The sequence below is a fragment of the Talpa occidentalis genome, unplaced genomic scaffold, assembly GCF_014898055.3.
Source record: "Talpa occidentalis isolate TD23 unplaced genomic scaffold, MPIMG_talOcc4v2.1, whole genome shotgun sequence".
Taxonomy (NCBI): Eukaryota; Metazoa; Chordata; class Mammalia; order Eulipotyphla; family Talpidae; genus Talpa; species Talpa occidentalis.
The window spans coordinates 31390264-31409945 of NW_026555331.1; the positions used below are offsets into that span (position 1 = coordinate 31390264).

Below are 19682 nucleotides of genomic sequence, written 5' to 3' on the forward strand. Positions count from 1 at the left end.
CTGACTTTTCAATTCTATGGAGACTTGAACACTTCATATATGTTGTATGTTCCTACTGCAGAAAAAAGATACAGAACTTCTTATCATCCACAGAAAACATCACACCCACAAAAATGTAAGGGCCTGGACTTGTGTTATAAATTATGACTCTGGAAATCAATTTCTTAGATTTTTTTCATCAAATATATTGTGGTACTGAGATGTCTATCTCATTTATAGATAGTTTTTGATTCAAAATTGCATTTCACTTAAAGAAAAAAAGAAACAAAATATAAAAATGGAAACAGGCACCAAAGTACCCAAGAATCAAAAACAATTTTTATAACAAAGTTTACAACTTAAGTCATAACTTTCTGACTTAAATGCACTACATTTTCTGAAGTACTTAGTATCAATAGTAAATATATGCTAGATAAAACACACCAATCCATTCAGAAATTAGTCTGAATGAGATTATAAAAGTATAGCCTTAATTCTGTACAATCATCCAGCAAGCCTCAAGCATTAATATTAAAGGAATGTCAAGATTACATACCCTTTATTTTTTAAATCCACATATCAATCTTCATACTTCCCTATACCATGAATATCCTATTCTCATATACAGTGTTTAGTATCAAAGGGCTCCTAGGTTACTTATTTAATGTTTATCATTATCTCATCAGGAATTCAAATCAAAAAAATCTGGAACCCTCTTCAGGCGCTCTTACTCTCTTGTACAGGTTTCTAAGATTTATTAATTTATACATCACTCTAATTTCACTCCATTAATTTATATTATTAAACTTTTAAAATTTTTATTGGTTTATGAAATTATATATGATTCAGAAGTACAGGGTCATACCTCTTCAGATGCAAAGTTACTATGTTATGTTACTACACCAAACCCACCACTAACGGATCTATTGTTCTTCACCGTAGTCCATTAGGTTCCCATTCACATCCTGACTTCCACTTTCCCACAGTCTCTCTGGTAGTCTCTGTGCTTTTTTAACTGACCCACAGGAAATAAAGTGATTAAATCTTTGCTATCCTTCATTTTGCACAACTGTATCACAGGATAGGAAGACTGGATGAAAATAACTCTAGGAGCGATCTATTCCAACTACTCCCCTTGAAAAAACTTCACATAAAATTTTTTCTATTTTGAAATCGTGTTAAACCTACCTAAAAGTTGCAAAAAAAAAAAAAAAGTCCTTTATACCCTTTACCTTGCTATGTAACTATAGTACAAATACTGAAATTTTTATCAGGAAATTTAAATCAATACACTACTATTTTCCTCACTACTGTCCTTCTGGTCGGTCCAGGATCCAACCTATGATCCCCACTGAATTTAAATGTGTTAGGTGTCCTTAGTCTCTTCTAATCTGTGACAGATGCTCCAGCTTCTTCATCTTCATGATCTTGATCATGACCTGAATAGTCCACACCAATTATTTTTTAGAACGTCTCTATTTAGCTACTGCTTTGTCATGATTAGAATGAAGTTTTCCATTTTTGGCAAGAATACAAGTGTATATACATGAATGTTTTTTATAACTGATAACATTTACTATGATCACATGGTTAAAGTGGCATCTGCCATGTTTCACCTCTATGAAGTTTATTTTTCCATTTGTGAATAAATGCCTTGTGGAAAGTTATTTGGAGATAATACAAGTATCCTCCTATACATCAAATTTTTACTCATTAGTGTTAGTATCCATCAATGGTTCTTGCCTGCAATGATTATTACCATGGTATGTGACAATGGTGATTTCCTATGGTCTTATTCTTAATATTCATCAATTATATTCTACTATAAAAGTGCTGCCCTTTTACCCCACTTAATGTTCACTTATTTATTCATTAGGACTCAGTATTTTTTATGGCCTATAACCTAATCCTACCATTATTTATTTTGTTCCTTAAATTGAATTACCTGTAGCTACTAGGAGCCCCCTTTTTTTAAAGTTGGTTCCTACATCCTTTTGATATACCATCATTTTTTGAGATCTTTCTCACCAAAAGATGTTCTGGGCTCATCCTCTATTTTCCATATCAATTCTTTCTTATCAGTCATTTTTTCAGAGAAATGGTATGGTTAGTATCTCCAAACCAAAATCTGAGTGGCAGGTATGCTCATTGCTACCAGGACGCCACTGCCTCTATGCCTTCTCAGGAGAAAGGGCTAGGAAGTGTATATATACAATTCTCCTATATAGACATACATTTATATATCTAGTCATCAGTAAATATATTAGAAATCATGAATTCATACTGATACTGCTGGTTCTAAAGCAATACTATACAGGGTGGTCTCTAGATTTTCATGTTTGTAAACTCTTCCTATGGTAGTGAGAAATTGGCGGAGTAGCCACCCTTTCTGATGTGCTGATTTCTAATCATCTACAAAACCACTTTGGAGTAAGTGGTCAAAATAAACACAGAAGAACGAAGACAGACGTAAGGGACAACTTTACTGAAGCAAAGGTAATTATGTACCAAAGAAGAGATTATTATTATTATTATTATTATTATTATTACCAAGACAGGGCTGATCTTTATCTGTAGAATTCTCTTTAGAATTTACTTGACAAAATTTTGTCTGGAGTCTATAAATAAATAAGATGATCTTTTACCACTTTTATTTATACAAAGAGGTTTGTAAGCATGATAAAATCTTTTTGTAGAAGCAATAATACATAAAGAATTTTGGATATTATTGGATATTTCTACTACACAGGAACTACTTCAAAATACCGATACTGTACTATCTAAATAAGCTTCTGAGGTTTTGTCAAAAAACAAAAACAAAAAAACAACCTATTAGAATGACAAAATTTTCATTCTTCTACTGTCCATGTGTTCCTTAGAAAGTGCCCAACTCTTCTCAGAGACCTTAAGCAGGGTTGATAGAGGCACTTCTTTACTTCCCAAAGTTACACATTTGATAGCTATGACTGGGTAAACAGGAAACTAAGAAAGAATTCTAGATTTGAAATATAACAAAACAAACAGAAATATTTACAGCTTTCGTGTTACTATATCACAGTTAAACACAGAAGGATACTTTCCTTCTGTTATGCAAATGCTATCGTTTTTTGCTTGGATAGAGACTAGGATACTTAGAATTCTCAGGGAAGTAAAAATAGTGAGACTAAAACTGCAGGAAAATGACCCAGCATTAGGAAGCGAATGGTCAGGCAGATATTCAGGAGCCTGGGTCAAGGAGGAAGAAGAAAGTAGGCCACTGAGGGGGTCAATAGGAGACACAATGTGCCTATGATACAAAGATTTTGCAACTGAGGCAGGCCCTGAACCAGCCCTAGCTTTACTCCAGGTGTGACAGAATCCAATGACTGGTTTTCCACGAAATAGATCAGCAGGTGTGGGAACTTTCCGTAATTCCTAGATTGTCATGTTTGATACTCTCTGGAGTTAGATTTAGTTTAGGGATGAGCGTGAGATGAATCAGTGAGGTACAATACTACATTAGAAAAAGTGACCTTTACTTCTACCTTGTCTCAAAGTTAAGATAATGAAGGCACTGAGATTCTGGTAGTCACCATGTGGTGCCTGAAGCTGAAACTGTGACTACAAAAGGAATACCTAATAAATTCTGCTATACCCAAGGAGAGCACTGTACCAGGCTTTTCACCCACATGAGATTGTTCAAACCAGACTGGATTTTCTGCAACTTATAAAAAACAAGGCAATCTGAATGATGAGATTTCTAAGAGTAATCCTCAGTCTACTATTCCTCCTATACTACCAAATGTCTTATTTCAGTGAATTTATTTACTTTTGCTACAGATGGTTTTAAGATAACTTTTGTTCTTACGACAGTATCCAGGATGGTCCCTAATTTCTTAAACAAGTGCTTACTCCCATGCTTCTGCCTATAAGGAATTTGGATATCTTGGATCATCTCCAGCTTGATATTTATGCTTGCTTATATTCGTTAATCAGCCAATATTTACTGGTTACCTACCACATACTGGTAGATAGCAAAGATAATCTAAATAATTTGCAGTTTTCTTTCATGTCATATTTTTCCTTGGCAATTTATTACTCAAGTTCCGAGATCTCGGTAGGTACTAGAGGAAATAAAAAGACAATCAACATTGTATTATTGATTCTATGATGTAGAACAATGGTACTTCAGTAACAAAACAGCTTTAAAAATACTGGTTCTGGTAAGCAAGTGAACTGTTGAAAAACACGTACACTTCCCTGTCATACAAACTGTTTTGCTTCTTTTTATTCACTTTATATGCTGTCAATCCTTTCAGTCTAACCAAGTATTTGAGTGCGAAAGTCATGTTCACTTGTTTCTTCTTTCTTTCCCTTTCCTCCTTCTCTCCAAGAGCAGACCCAGCAGTCTACTCTCATTTTTTTTCTTAATCCTTTCAGAGTTTATCAACACTGGTCATGGGCTTGTTTAAACATACAGGCGGCATTAAAAATTTAAGAAGATGCTAATGTTGGCAGTGAGGACACAAAAATAGGTACTGACTGAAGTTCCTAAGAAAACACATGGCCAAATAGACAAGAATGTGCCCTACCTGCTCCCCCTGCCCTTTTCCTTTTTGTCATACACCTACAAGAAAATTTGATATCATTCACTTTTGAGACTCATACAACTAATTTAACTCATTCCCATGTGCTCACCTGTACACTACACTTGTTACACATACCAGCTTGATGTGGTCCTTTAGTGAGGGGATCCAGTTATCATTCCAGAAAGATTTACCAAGTACCAGCTCTGAACTTGAAAATAGAACCCGAACCCTAGCTTTCTTTTGTACATTTCCTGCTACATTTTTAAAAGTTATATCAAATTAACAGAGGAACATGTTAGTTCAAGTGGTTTTAATCTTGATGTAAATGACCAGTAACAAGAGGTTATGATGATAACTTCCTAATAAAGAGTGATGATGAATCTCACAAAGACCATTTGTAAGTGGTAAACCAAAGTTCACACTTTTATCACAAAATAGGAAAATAATCCCTTGCACTCATGACAGGGCTATTAATTCTCTTTTCCCCTTTCTTTCAGTCTGTAAGAAGTTTGCCTATGGGACATCATCTCTTCCTTTTTGTTTCTGTCATCAGGAAATGTACTAAATATATTTCTTGGGATAAAATAAATCTTATTTTATATATCACCACACATATAAACGCAGGGCCACAGAGAATACTCAGTGTTCATGTAACTTATACATTCAAAATCTGGTATACTTATACATTCAAAATCTGGTATAAATGGCAACAGAAAGTGAGTTAAGGCATGTTTTATTCTACTTGCTACTTACTTCTACTATTGAACAAAATGCTACACATGAAAATTAAAAAGAGTTAACTTCTTAGCATTGGAACATTGGCAAAGGCTGAATGATTCTGTGAAGTTTTATCTCTTTCTCTGTATGTATAGCAAATACAACAAAATGTTTACATTTGTTCTAGTTGCTTGATATGTTATCCCTTATACTTTCTGTACTTTTAATTTTCCTTCTAAATTTCCAAAAATAGGAGGGAATGTGTTATAAAAATACAAGACAAAATGATCACACTCTTTAAAAGCATGAATAGTACTAAAGTTAGCTAATCATTGATCAGGTCATTTGTAGAAACTTAATTTTGAAATAATTTTAGGCTTTCAGCAAAGTTAATATCTTTCACCAGCTTCCATTAATGTTAACAATTTATATAAAGTATAGTATGAGTCTCAAAAATGTGTAAATTAACATTGATATCATACTACTACTTTATAGACCTAATTTGAATTTTACCAGCTTCTCCCTTCATGTCCTTTTCCTGTTCAAGGATCTAATCAGGACCCCATGTTACATGTAGTAATTCTGAGATCAGGTCATTTTGACTGAGTATATACGCTTCACTCTACCTCCTTCCATTCACCAAAATGTTTTTCTGCCTGACTTTTCAATTGGCCTATTTCAAAAATCTGTTTACATTTTTCATTTCAACTTCAGCAAACTAATGGCAGATATTTAATTAAACTAAATGAGGTATAGCAACATTGAGAAGTAATTTCAGAAACAACTGGTGTGATAAACAAAAATAATCTTGCTTTGTTTGTACACTGACATACTTTTCAGTGAGTGTAAAAATTTAGTTCAAGGAACAAATAGTTTCATGACCTTTAAAATACTCATTCAGAAGGCTAATAAATGCAAACCACTTGTTTTGGAGAATGTTTACAAAATGCTGCCAGCTCTAAATCATCGGCCTCTACTAGACCCTCAGTAAGGTTCCTAGTCTTTATGTGCTGACTGTGCAAAACAGAATCTAAATTAAGCTTCTGTATGTCATTAGAAAGAGTACTCACTGATGACATGAGCTAGCAAAGTATATCCAGGTAGTTTTTTTATGCAGCTGGAAGTAATCTAAAGCTACTAGAAAATCAGCAAACAGGTCAATTTGCGTAACAGTGAAGCATCAGGATGACTAAAAGAGGAAGAAAAAAAGGTTTAAGTATGGTCCAAAAAGAAATGATTAGAAATCTTTCCATTTTTAATTCCTTCAGTGAATTATGCTGAAGCACATAAAATGACACGTGGGTGTTTTCACTATGAAATAAATTCTTGTTTCTCTCCCACCCACTTGACCTGAATATGTAAGTTGATTAGAGTCTTCCTCATTACATTTTATTTTGTAATAAGCCTATATATTTGCACCTGTTAATATAGTAAACTAAAATACAGGATATAAAAAAATAATAAAACTGTCAGAACTATCTGTATATAGATGTTTAAACTGAAAGGGATACTGGTGCTTCTCAATAAATTTATTAAAAAGTCTAGCTATCAAAATGAGCACAATGGTCTATGGTGGCGGAATATGGGTGAGTTGGCAGTGGGTATACTATGGTGTAGTACCTGATGGGAGTATCCCAATATTACCTCAATTAAAAAATAAATTAAAAATTAAAAAAGATCTTAAACATTAAAAATAAAAATGAGGTCCCAAGTGGACTGTCTACCAGCTAACAGTTATCCCTTCTCCAAAGTATCTGATTATTTCTCATAGATGGAATTTCCAGCCCTCAGGTACTCTCATCCAGTCCTCACTAGTGAGTAAAAGCTGAGACCCCTGACTAACCAAAGCCTCTTCTTTTAGACATAAGAAAACGACAAGTAGCAGGACTAGGAGATTTTTTTCTTTCACATGAAAGAATCACTTAACTGCCTACTGAGCTGGCAACTTAGGTTGGCCCTTGCCTGGGAAAGGTATATTTTTGAGAAATGTTTTAAAACTCTAGGATCCTAGAAAAACTAAACTAAAAATGTCAAAGAGAGATGGAGGAGGATATGCTTTGCTTCTTTCTAATCTGCTGCCATGCTCACTGTTTTTACAGTTGTGTCAGTTTATTAGATAAATAAAAGTTGATTGGATCATGTGGCTATGTTTAAAATAAAAAGGAAGACTGGCAGTCCTGACTGTGCATATTGGAAAGTGCATGATAACCCCTTACAGAGTTAGGAATAACAGTACTTATTCCTACTTCAAGAATTTCTTAGATGAATACAGTAGCTGATAAATTTAACTATATGAGGGAACTGCTGGTGAATTTTTTTTTTTTTTAATAAGAAACATAATGGAAAACTGGACATACACTTACTTAAACAATGTTGAAAGCAAACTGACTTGCTGCTATGGTTCAGGAACTGGTCTGGATCTACATGAGCCAGTTTTTGTTTGTTTGTTTGTTTTTGTTTTTGACTGGTATAATAGAAAGACCAGAAGTCAAAGGACATGTGTATCAGTGCCCATTGTACCTGAGAATATCCATGAACAAATCACTTGTTCTCTCCACCCTTAACAAAGGAGTTAGGAAGGACTAGCTCAGTGGGCCTCAACCCAGGGTTCTTTGACACTTAAGAGGTTCCTACATAGTAATTATAGTCCAAGAGGTTTTTTCAGTACTTCAAAGAGTCTGAAAGAAGTCATGAATTTGGCTAAGACAGGCTATGGAAGTAGTATAATATTTTATTTTTGGTTATAGACATATCAAGTAGGTATAGTCATATTAGCGCTCTAATCCTAAATGCAGAATGTTTGGATCATGAGATCCCTGAGACAAAAGGATAGAAAGGATTATTGATAAAGAAAAGTAATGTCTTTAAAATAATTTTCAGCTTTAAAATGTAATGATTTATGACCTCAGTTGAAGGGTCATAAATATTTACTGAACGCATAATTTGTGCTAGGGAATGTATAGGGTATTCTGCATACATTATCTCATCTAATCCTCTCAACAGCCCTGTGAATTAAATATTTTTGCCTTCATTTTGGAAATGAGCTGTGTTGTAACTTTTATCACAATCAAATGCCAGTAAATAGCAGTTGGGATTCAGATTCTGTTTGCCTCCTGGTATCATGTTGCTTATAAAAGTTACTTACTATCATTAATTGGCCTCAGTAATTTCATTTTTCAATTGTGAATACTTTTCCTTTTGCTTTCCCCAGTTGTCTTGCATGGCCTCAGTATGTAATACCCACATAGATCACAGGTTCAAGGGTCCAATGAGAAAACATCTAAGATGTGTCTTCTGTCACTTTTCACTGACAGAGTTGCACTGGTCTTTGTTAGCAAATAGCCTACTGGCGTAAGTTGATGAGAGGGCAATTTACTGTGACCACAGGCAAAACTAAATGTAGTCAAAAAATTAGTAGAGTGGGGGAGAGAGATTTATTTCCTCTTTTCCCACAGTCCCAGTGCTAAGTGTTATAGCAATTCTTGCCCATTTTATCTAATACTAACCTATAAGGTGCTATTGCTAGGATACAGAGGAGAAATTATTTTTTAAAAGATCTCTAAGTATAAATAATAGAACTGGAAACTTTCTTCTCCAAAAGCATTCTGCACAGTGTGATATCTTCATGTTAATGATAGCATTCTTTGTTGTCTCAAAGGCCCTTTTTCCTCCTGTGGAAGGAACATTCTATTTTACAAGGTGCATATGGGAAATTTTTATCAGTTGCCTCTTCTCCTCTTTCCAAATAGATAGAAATTTAGAGAAATGATTCTTTACCTTCGTTAAAACAGAAGTAAAAAGTATTGCCCTTTTTTCTATAGTACATAAGGCATGCAAAGTTCAAGGCAATGGAACATAATTCTAGAACATATAACCTGAGGCAAACTATTCTCTAGCAGTCTATATTAAGTTTGGAATTTGGTAACCAAAAGCAATATGGAGACTAATTTAGCTACAGACAAGATTTGAAGGTGGATAAATTTGGAAGTCTACTAGAACCGCATTGGATTTCTCATTAGAAAGAAGCAGTCTTACAAAGATTTCATATTCCCCAAGAGAAACATATTTACCCAATCAACAATTCTTTTGTTGGAAAAAAAGTTTTTCATTATTGCAAATGGACACGTGGGTTGTGTAAAAATATAAGAGATGTGTAACACACGGTAAACACAAAGTAATGATCTTAAACAGGCCAAATCCTTGAACTCGTCATTAATAAATGTCTCTCCTGCATTCAGCTACCCAGGCTGCTGGAAGCCTGTTTTCTTCAAGTACTTCAAACACTGAAATCCAGGAACATTTATTATTTTAATCCATTACAGGCAGTGCTTGATTTAACTTTATTGGTTGTGGTGGTGGTAGTGGTTATAAGTGGGGGTATAGCAATGTTCTTTTACACATCATTTCAAAAGGCCTTAATTATGTTTTATAGTTTGGGCCAGGAATTCTGCTTGTTTTTTGTCTAACAAGGTTCAAATGGAGTTCAGGTCGGTGATGAATCAGAAGAAAAAGTCAGAGATTGTTATCTCTGAGATGAGCTCATCTCCCTCTACGAAAGACTGGGCAGGTACATCATGTTCATTATACCACATGAGAGTGCTCTCATTCTCAGTGCAACATTCTAAGTTGAGTGTTTATTAGAAGACTTAATTTTCATGTAGCCTAAAAATTAACACACCCAAAATTCAATCCACTATATATCAGAAGTTGCCATCCTAATGTCTTTTTTTTTAAAGGTGACTATTTATTTAATTTTCTAGAAAGATTTATTTATTTATTTATTTATGCAAGCACTGGGTACAGTCAGAAGTGCGGGAGGGTGAGAGAATTCACCAGAGCCAGAGCGGAGAGCAGAACAGGCAGAGTGATGAAGTACACTGCTGAGGGGAGCAGTGGGCGCGGCAGGAGAGTTCTGCGCACCATGTGGGACCCTCGCCAGCGGCGGGGATCGAACTGGCGCCGCAGAGGCTGCGGGCAGCCTCACAGCCCAGCGCTCAACTGCTGTGCCACAGGGGAGGCCCTATCCTAATGTCTTTTAAAGGCTTCCCATTGGAATTCAAAACAGCTATAGTAACCAGTACATAGCACTCAAACAACAAATGTACATGAAGAATAACAATCACATAATAAGTACTTTTAAAAACCCTTTATCACAGAAACATTTAAATACCCCAAAGGAAAGTTGCAGAAGACTATATTAACATAATTTGATAAATAAAAAGCTAGGTAACTGTATAAACATGCCTGAACAGCATATATACTAGTGTCTTTTTAAACATTAGACATTCTTAATTTTTTTACCTTTTTAAGGGTATGAAAAAAGGCAATTTTTCAGGTAGTGGTATCTTCTTTGCTAATTATACAAAATTCTATCTACTCATGTAGCATAATAATGATTACAGCGAGGAGAATGAAACTTGTATGTTGGGATTTTGCCTCCAACTGCATATGCTTTCTAAGAGGATGACAAGAAAATAACTCTCCAAAAGAGAATCTCAAACAATTATGTCTTTTATTTCCAATTATGTTAGAGAAATAATACTGGACATTATTTTGAAAAAAGTCATGAGAATTTTACTTTTCCTACTTATTTTCTATACAATTTCTAGGATTTCCTGCTTTTCATGTCTTTGATAGCTTCAACAGTCTGCTAGTATGCACCAAAAAATATCACAATTGAAAAAAAAATCAGTAATCTACAGATTATTTAGGAGTAGAAAAAGGGGGACATGCCAGTTCATCAGTAGCAACTTTGAACCTTGTTATAAAGTAATAGGAGGAATCTGAGCAGGATTAATAGCAGTACTCAGCTCTGGGATGAGGGGTGTCATGTTTCACGGATTCTAGGCCATCTGTTCTGCCTGCCTACATTTTACTTCTGCAAAACTATAAACGCACCTCTACCTCAGGGACTATAGAAAGCATTAGAATTCTTCTGCTTTTCATTATCACAAGATTCAGTAACTCATTTCATTGTCAAGATAATCCCCTTTTACTCTTTCTTTTGCGCTTGCGGGGTATGCCAAAATGACAAATAAAATCCCAGATGTTACAGATCCAATGAGGTCTCCACCTTTCTGTGAGTGTTGGGTTTAAGCTACTTGGGACACAGTGTCAAAAATGACAGCACCCTGATGCCCACACCCAATATTCATTAAGGTTTGTTAGTGATTTGTATACCTGTCTACAAACTCTACTTTCACTTCAATCCTCAGTGGCTGATTAAAAGTTAAGTTTGCTCTCCAACTTTAACTGTCAAAGAATTCATTTCCTATTGTTCAGGCTTTGTAAAGAGATGCTATTTCTTTCTAAAAGTAACAAATGCCTTTGGGGTGTTGTAAATGGCTCCTTATTGCAACATATTATTTAAGGTAGTCATATCTAATTTAATGTTTTATTTCCCCTTAGGCTAACTTGCATCTCTGCAGCATTCAATGGCTTTGACAATGCCTTAAGTGATTTCCTCCAGGAGATCTAGTTAAGAAGGGAATGAAAAACTGGAGCTATACTTTGTATCAATGAAAGACCCAGTTTGTTTAACTTCTTAGTATATGAAAAGGAATCTTAGGTGCTTTCCATTTTATTGGTCCAGAATTCAGTGAACATGAGAAGAGGCATTTATTTGTATATGTAAAAAATGATGTGGTTATGCTTTCTTTCTCTCTACTTTTGTTTATACACAAAGATAAGTACATCTGGATGACAGAGGCTGGGGTAGTGAAAGTTATTTAAACCACAGCTCTTTGACTAGGAGGAGTTCAACTCCTTGCTTTCTGCCCCAGATCAAAAGTCCCCTGAGTCCACATAGAAAGAAGATCCTTGCAATTTTTTCCCAACACTGACTAAAATGCCAACCAAGATGGCTCATCTAGGTTCTTCCCCCAATCCTTTGTGCCACTGAACGTGTTTGTATCTTACTCTTTTCTGTACCTACCTGGTGGTTGCTAATCTAAGTGTTCCTGAGAAAGAGCAAGGCAGCCAAACATACAGCTATTTCACTGTCTGAATTGTTTACCCTTGTTTGCGAAATCTGAGTGCCGCCCTAATAGAGTCATAATTTACTCTGACAAGGGAAGCTAAAGTCTGCAGCTCACTCCCCACCCTGCCTGTGCAAAGTGCTACACTGCTAGTTCAGAATTTATAGCCACATACTTAACGGTTTTTACAAAATGACATACTTCAAATAGCAAAAAAGATCATGTTGTATGTGATTGGGGGGAAGGGTAGTTTTTTAAAAGAACATACTGTAGAATGGGTTGGATTTAATGGATAGCCAAAAAATATTATTTGACTTAAAATGTTTCATACAGTAAGATAATTTCTAAATGAGATTCATTTTGTTCCTGAAAACACAATCATAGCATTTTTTTTTTTTTTGGTGCAATGTTATATGCTAACTTTAAAAACGCAGCATTAAGTCTATCAAAAGTAGAATTTAGGGCCATTTTACCAAAGACATATGGGAGAAAATAAGTATTCTAGCAGAAATGTGAGTCAGGTTATTTTAAGTCACTAGTACACTAGCATCTGCAGAGTAAAATAAAAAAAAAAATCAAGTCCCTTGAAACTCATAGTTTAAAATCCAGAATAGTACAGGAGGCTAAGAAGAACTCATAATTTTTTTAAGTGGAAAATATTTAAACATTTCATTTGTTTCAAATGAACTATTTCAGTTAATAATCTGTTCATATTTAGTTGTTAAAACCAGTAAGTGAAGAAAGCACTTAAGATTTAAATGTACTGACAATGTCTTGAGAAGAACATTAACTTTCCGCTTTCATTCTTTTATTATTCCCCTTTCTCATACACTTCCCATAAACTTATGACAGATGAGATGATAAAAAATATAACCTTTAGGCAAAAAAATAATTTTTGTACCTTTCAGAAGTGAGGAAACATGCCTATAACACACTGCCAACTGTGTTTCTCTAAATATTACTTGGAACATAAGATTCCTCTAGCATTACAAATTTATTTCAGCTCCTAAATTAAAACTCATCTGGAAAGGACCATTTTACCCTGTTTATATAACATTGTCACATAAAGAGTGTTAAAAAAATATTCCGCTAAAAATAGCTTGCGTAAGTTAGGGATTAGAGTAGTTTCTGCTGCTATAATTGTTCCTTTGTAGTTTTTTCCATGATGTTTTTGCAGTGTTTTTGACTGTGTTTATTAAAGTCAGCACATCAAAAAGGATCAAAGAGAAAGTGAGTGAGAACCAAAGAAACCCCAAGTGTGTTGTCTCATTGGGGAGTTATGCAGATTCGCATAAACAAGTGCAAATTGTTGAGGTTTTAATGAAAATTTTCTACAATTATTTTATCTTAAGTCATTCTATACAATAACATCTGTACAGCAGATGGCTATACTGTACCAAGGCTATGCTCCTTTTTCTTTCTCTGTTTAATAGTATATCTGAGATGACTACTTTTGTCACTGTGCTCAATTTGGTTCAGCAAATAATTTGAAAAGTGCAGCTGCTGCAGATGGTCACAATAGTTCTATAAACTGTAAAATCAAAGACACAGTTAAGTATTTCTGTATTAGAGTCAAACTAAAAATCTGACATTAACTCTGTTGAGCTTAAAGATATACTACAAAAAAATGTGGCTGAATGTAAAACAATGTCACTTGAAAAATATAAAAAGAAATATGACTACTGGTAGGAGGCTTTTGAAAGGGGGATACTTTTTACCACCTACCAAAAATATATCTTGAGTATGTACTTGCATGTATTTCATCTCGGTTGCAAAACATAGATTTTTATGCCATTCAACAAAATAAATATTCATCAAAGCTCTTAAGTTTTGCTTACTTAAAAATCAATTCTGAAAAATATGCAGGAATCTCTCAATTAAAATTTCCTAGATTTCCTAGACTTCAGTTATAACTAGACTTCAGTTATAACTAGAATTTACCACAATCTTGCTCTAAATAATAAATTACAATTTATTATTGTGCTGACTTTGTTATCTTCTGAAGTTGCTTAACAGTGCTATTACATTAAGCAGAGATGTAGAGAAAACTGATTTGGTGTTCATTATGCTCTCATAATAAAATTGTTCCTATTAAATGTCAAACTTTGGTTTTGATTTGATTTATTGACACAAGCAACTTATTTTAGAAACTTGATGGACACAAGTCATTAGAGTTGTATGAAGTATGTCTTAGTCAAAGCTATAGCTTTTATCTTTTCATTTAACTGGATTTAAGAGGACAATTGTAAAAGAATTAGAGGGGGATGCATAGTTTTTCAAGTATGAAGGGGGAAACAAGTTACAACAACAGAATGAGAATATTACTGTTTATAGTTCAATAGAGTAATTTAATTATATCTTAGAGATTTTTACCAAGAATAGACACCATTAAATGTAGATAAAATATGAGCAGCAAATGAATAAAACAAGAAATGAGGATGAGAGAAGGAAAGGACCTAGAATTAAATATAGTACAGTAAAATTCTTCCACTCTGAGTCCTAACCTTTCCTTTCTGTGATTAAGGTACAAGTGGAAAGGCGTGGGAACAGACCCAGTGGTGTCTGGGTTGCAATTTATTTGTGGGTACGCCAGACATCGCAGCCTACAGTGTTTCATAGTCTTTTAAGTCCCATGGACCTTACATTTTTCATTTCTAAGTTTTAAGACAATAAAAAAAAAATACAGTGCTTTTAGCTGGCTTGGTCACAAATATTTCTGGTGAGAAAGAAATAAATCATCTATTTTTGGCCTAAAATCTATTCTTCTCAACTATAAAAATTTCTCTTTATCTTCTAAACTACTGTGCCCAAACCAACTGCATAACACTAAGTTACAGTCAGTCTGCAGTTGCCACTTAATTACTTTTTATTAAGCAATGTAGTTTGGGATTTACTTTATCCTCTGCACTACTTCTCTAGCCCCAATTCTTTTCTGCAAATAAAAGTGGAAAAAAATGTTTCCCTTTTGCTACTTTTACTTTCAAAGTGAAATTTCTGGCTTTCTGCCTGAATTTCCACAGTAGCAGTTTCTGTGATCGAAAACTGCCATTTCCCACCTGTGCCTTGACTTTTCTCTTCCCCTCCTCACATTTCTATTGCCTACCCTCTTTGATTCAGTGTGAAAAAGCACACAATTTAGTCATTATAGCAGAAGAGGAAAGCACAGAAGTCGCTGACCATTAATTTCTCACCTCTCCACCCATCAATGACATTCGGTTTGCAGGATCATGCCTCCCTTTGCTGGACTAGGCACAGAAGAACAGTCTTTCCTTGCTAGGTGTCGGGGCCTGGTAATCCTCAATGGCACTGTCCTTGTAAATTAAACTTTAGCTTCTATTACACTTTTGTGTAGCATACATACCACCTGAGCAATTTTTTCTTTTTTAAATAAATTGTTACCAGTGACTTAATATAGTGCATCAGAATCACCTGTGGGACTTGTTGGAACACAGGTTTCTGGGCTCCATGCCCAGAGTTTCTGATTCAGTAGGTAAGAGGTAGGGTCAAAGAATTTACATTTTCTAACAGATTCCCAGGTGACAATGATGCTGTTGGTTTTGAGACCACACTTCGACAACCACTACCGGATGGTTCACAAAATTTAATACTCCATTATTCCACAGCCATTTCAATTAGGTAGAAGGAAATTTAGCAAGAACAGTTTTAAAGACTTTTGTGGGAACATGCCTTAAGAAGTATGTAGAAACAGTTTAGAGCATTAAAACATTTAAGACTCAAATGATTTGCTATTTGATTAAATTAAGGTCACTACTCAGAAATGTCCCCATCTCTAACGGCCCTTAAAACTTTTAACTTCCACATACTATAAATCTTCAAAATTATGTATTTTCAGTTGTTAAAAGTAAGGCGTTATTACTCTCTTACCTTTACTGTGACTTACCAGGAACTTTTTGTGCTGCTTTGACATTAAGAATTCCATTGAGAGTTGATAAAGATGCTAACAGGCATGGTTTATTAGGATGGGGGACAGTTTCCATGGAGACCACAATCTGAGCAGTATGGACAGAAATCTTTTGGAAACAGGAAACAGTTCTCCATATGTTTTCTTGAAAGGGAATCTTTTGTGCTCCATCACCATGAACTTTAGGTTTAAATAACTTTCTATGGTAACATTTGGAGGCTAGAGGCTCATCCTTACTCAGCCTGGTGTCTGACAGGGCTGAAGTCTCTTTGTAGTGTACGCTTTGTATCTTCTTTAAAAAATGGTTTATCTGGTCCACCTTGTTAAAACTTAGGTTTGCTTTCAAAGGCTTCGATATATCCAAGTTGATGTCTGCTGCAGAAATGAAAAAGTTAAGAACATTAGTGACGCTCTCTGATTTTAGCAATTTTATGTCCCAACACCTGTGTTGTGTACTCATTAGGAGTGCCAGATGTTGTATTTCTTCTACCCATGACCCAGCTATTCTTTCCATGTAGTTACCCAAAGGGACACTTTTCTTGCACTATTTACATCCTGACATTCCTATCTCAATACATGTGACTATCTGTTCTTGATGGAGTGAAGGCCACACATGAACATCCTCCCCCTCCAATCCTAAGGCAACATGAAGCAGTCTCTACAGTTTATTACTAGGAAGAGCATTCTTTCTTTCAAGGAAAAGGACTTCCATTGGCATCCAGCACAATGTTTGACACAAATACTGATATTAGTAAGTATGTGTCCAACTGACTACCAGAAGTAACTTTCCCCATAATTTTCTGATCAAGTATATGCAGAAAATATTTGTGCCCCTGTAAAAACCAGGAGTCTCTCTTTCCCTACATTCTGCATTGTTAACATTTCAAACACCTCATCCAATGTAACAGATTTCTTAAACCCTATAGTCCATTTTATATGTACCATATAACAGAGGTTGTCCTTACTTGTCAGTCACCTGTTATTAAAACCAACTTATTATTTCTGATTTTGCATTATTTCACTTCCTACTGTTCTTATTATCAATCAGACAAAAGACTCTAAGAGTTGTGAAGGTGGAGGTGTCATACATCTTTACTCAGTGTCTTACATGTGTGAGAAAATAAGTGTGTGTGTGTGTGTGTGTGTGTGTGTTTTACTGAACCTAACAACTGTTCTTTGTATTGGAGCCCGAGAATGTAATACCAGTATAATCCCAGAAGCCAGGAAGAACAAAAGTATTAAGGAGATAAACTTAACATTCTACATCTCTCCTCATCTCTCCTCATAAGGGCCTCTTCTTACCTTCCTCTATGGTCAGCATCTTTGGGTTTTCTCCTGGCTACCCAGGCTCCCTCATGGTACTTTTTCAGTTTGCCTTCCCTTGAGTTTGTTTAACTTAGGCCCTGAGTTTAACTCAGGTTTAGCAAAACGCTGAGATTCTTGCTTCTAGCTAGCTGTCCAGTGGATAGTGTCAGACATTTGGGCCTCCCTTCCATAATACTAAAACTGTTCTTCACACCCTACATTTTTTAAAGAGGGAAAAATACCCTCACTTAAAGGAATCATTTTGTAAACATTTTATTGACATATAACTCGCATACTATACAATACCTATTTAAAGCCTACAAATTCATTGCTTTTTAGTATACTCACAAGATTTGCATAATCATCAGCACTATATAATTCCAGAACATTAACACATAGACCACCACCCCTCAAATCAATTCATCCACAACAATCCATTAACTCTTCTCAGACATGCAATACTCCCTGTCTTAGTTAATGGCACTATAATCTACAAGTGGCTCAAATCAGAAATTTGACTTTTTGACTCATTTCATTCCCTTTTTTCCTGGTCTGGATCAGCTCAGTTCAATCAATTTTACTTCCAAGGTATTGCTGAAATCTAATCATTTCTATCCAGCATTCTAGCTACTCCCTATTTTTTTTAACCTCATGCATTTGATATCGTTCAGCTAACATAAGGCCTCCAAAATGGTTCCTCCATTAGATAGATCCCCTTTAATCTAGTCTCCAAATGCAACTGATTTGCCTCAAATGTGATTCTGACTGGTATCTCTGCTTAAAACTCTTTAATGGTTCTCTTTCCCTATGGGATTAAAAAAAAACAAGCTCTTTAGAATGGGGTGAAAAAGGCTGCTCTCCTTATTTGTAGGCATTGCCCAGCTCACACTTTAAAGTTTCAGAAATATTAAAGTTTATAGAATCTCCTTCCCTCAAACTATGCTGTTCATACCTCTAAGCCTTTGCTCATGTTGCTTCCTCATCTACTAGGCCCTCTTATTTCCTGTCTATTGCCCAACGTTCAAGATACTGCTTAGTATTTTCTCCAAGAAGTTGATCCATAAAGCTGACCCTGCACAAATTACCTTTTTTTGAGTTATGTTTCCAGCCAATCAAGAAAATCCTTGAATGCACATTTTTTGTCTTTAATACTCAGCATCATGCCTCAAACTTAGCATAAAGTACATGTCTGGTCACTTCATGCTGGCACATCCCCAAACTCTCTGATTTGTTTCTTTGGCAGGGAGAGTTCTTAAGATGATGCCCCTTCTTAAAACTCTTCTCACTTGGTTATTCAATCATACAAATCTAGGCAAGTCTATGCTGTGAAGTGATTTTATAATTGTGATTAAAAAAAAACAACAACAACAACAGGTCAGTTGAATTTAAAATACAGAGATTAACTGGTGGGCCTGATCTAGTTATATGAGTCCTTCAAAAAGATTATGAAGGAGGTAAAAAGGCAGGTTAAACCAAAAATAAAAACGTATTTTTCTGGTCTATTTTTAAAAATTGAGAAAAGCATTAACTCATTATTAAGATGAAAACATTAAAGACATGAACTAAAAACATATTCAACAGAGATACATACATAAAACGTTTTACAAGAACTGGGAAATATAACTGGACAAAGAACTAGGTTTATTTTTATATTTTATATTATTAAAATGTGGACGCTATTCTAATCAGATTCTTGTCTTAAGGAGTTTAGGCTTTTTCTGTACTCCTCACTGAGCTTTAATAAATGGATTATTTTCAAAGTTTACATTTTAGGAATAAGCAGTAACAGAGAATCTCCCAGCTGAGTGATCTATTTCTCTGTCAGATCTAATTTCTCACTGTCCCCCAAACACATTTTCTATTTTTAAGACACCAAGTAAACCCATACCTGTCAATTATTAAATTCTAATTGCCATTTAAAACTTTCTGAATAGCTACCAGGAAACAGAATGATGGAATAATGATTGAGTTAAAAGGAGATTAGATAAATACAAATAAATTACATTTATTTTATGCTCCCATCACCCTAGGAGATGACTTAATAGTGAAAGAAAAAGAATCATATTGTAATAATGAAATCAGAGAGGGAATTTCAGTCCCAGCGGTGATTCCCCTAAGTTTATGTTAATGTACACCTTGTGGGGGACCAAACATCAACTGGAAAAGTTTCCTGAAAACTGTTCCAGCTATTTTCTCATTTAAAATGTTCCAACT

General features: G+C 34.9%; 1 protein-coding gene across 3 annotated transcripts in view; it reads right to left on the minus strand.

Moving 5' to 3' along the window:
* The window catches only part of VPS13B (vacuolar protein sorting 13 homolog B), a 622702-nt gene that overhangs the window by 137651 nt on the left and 465369 nt on the right, over window positions 1-19682 (minus strand). For all 3 annotated transcript variants that reach the window (XM_054692064.1, XM_054692063.1, XM_054692065.1), the window contains one exon: window positions 16143-16538. In XM_054692064.1, coding sequence (XP_054548039.1) covers window positions 16143-16538 — 396 coding nt within the window. The remainder of the gene's footprint in view (window positions 1-16142; window positions 16539-19682) is intronic.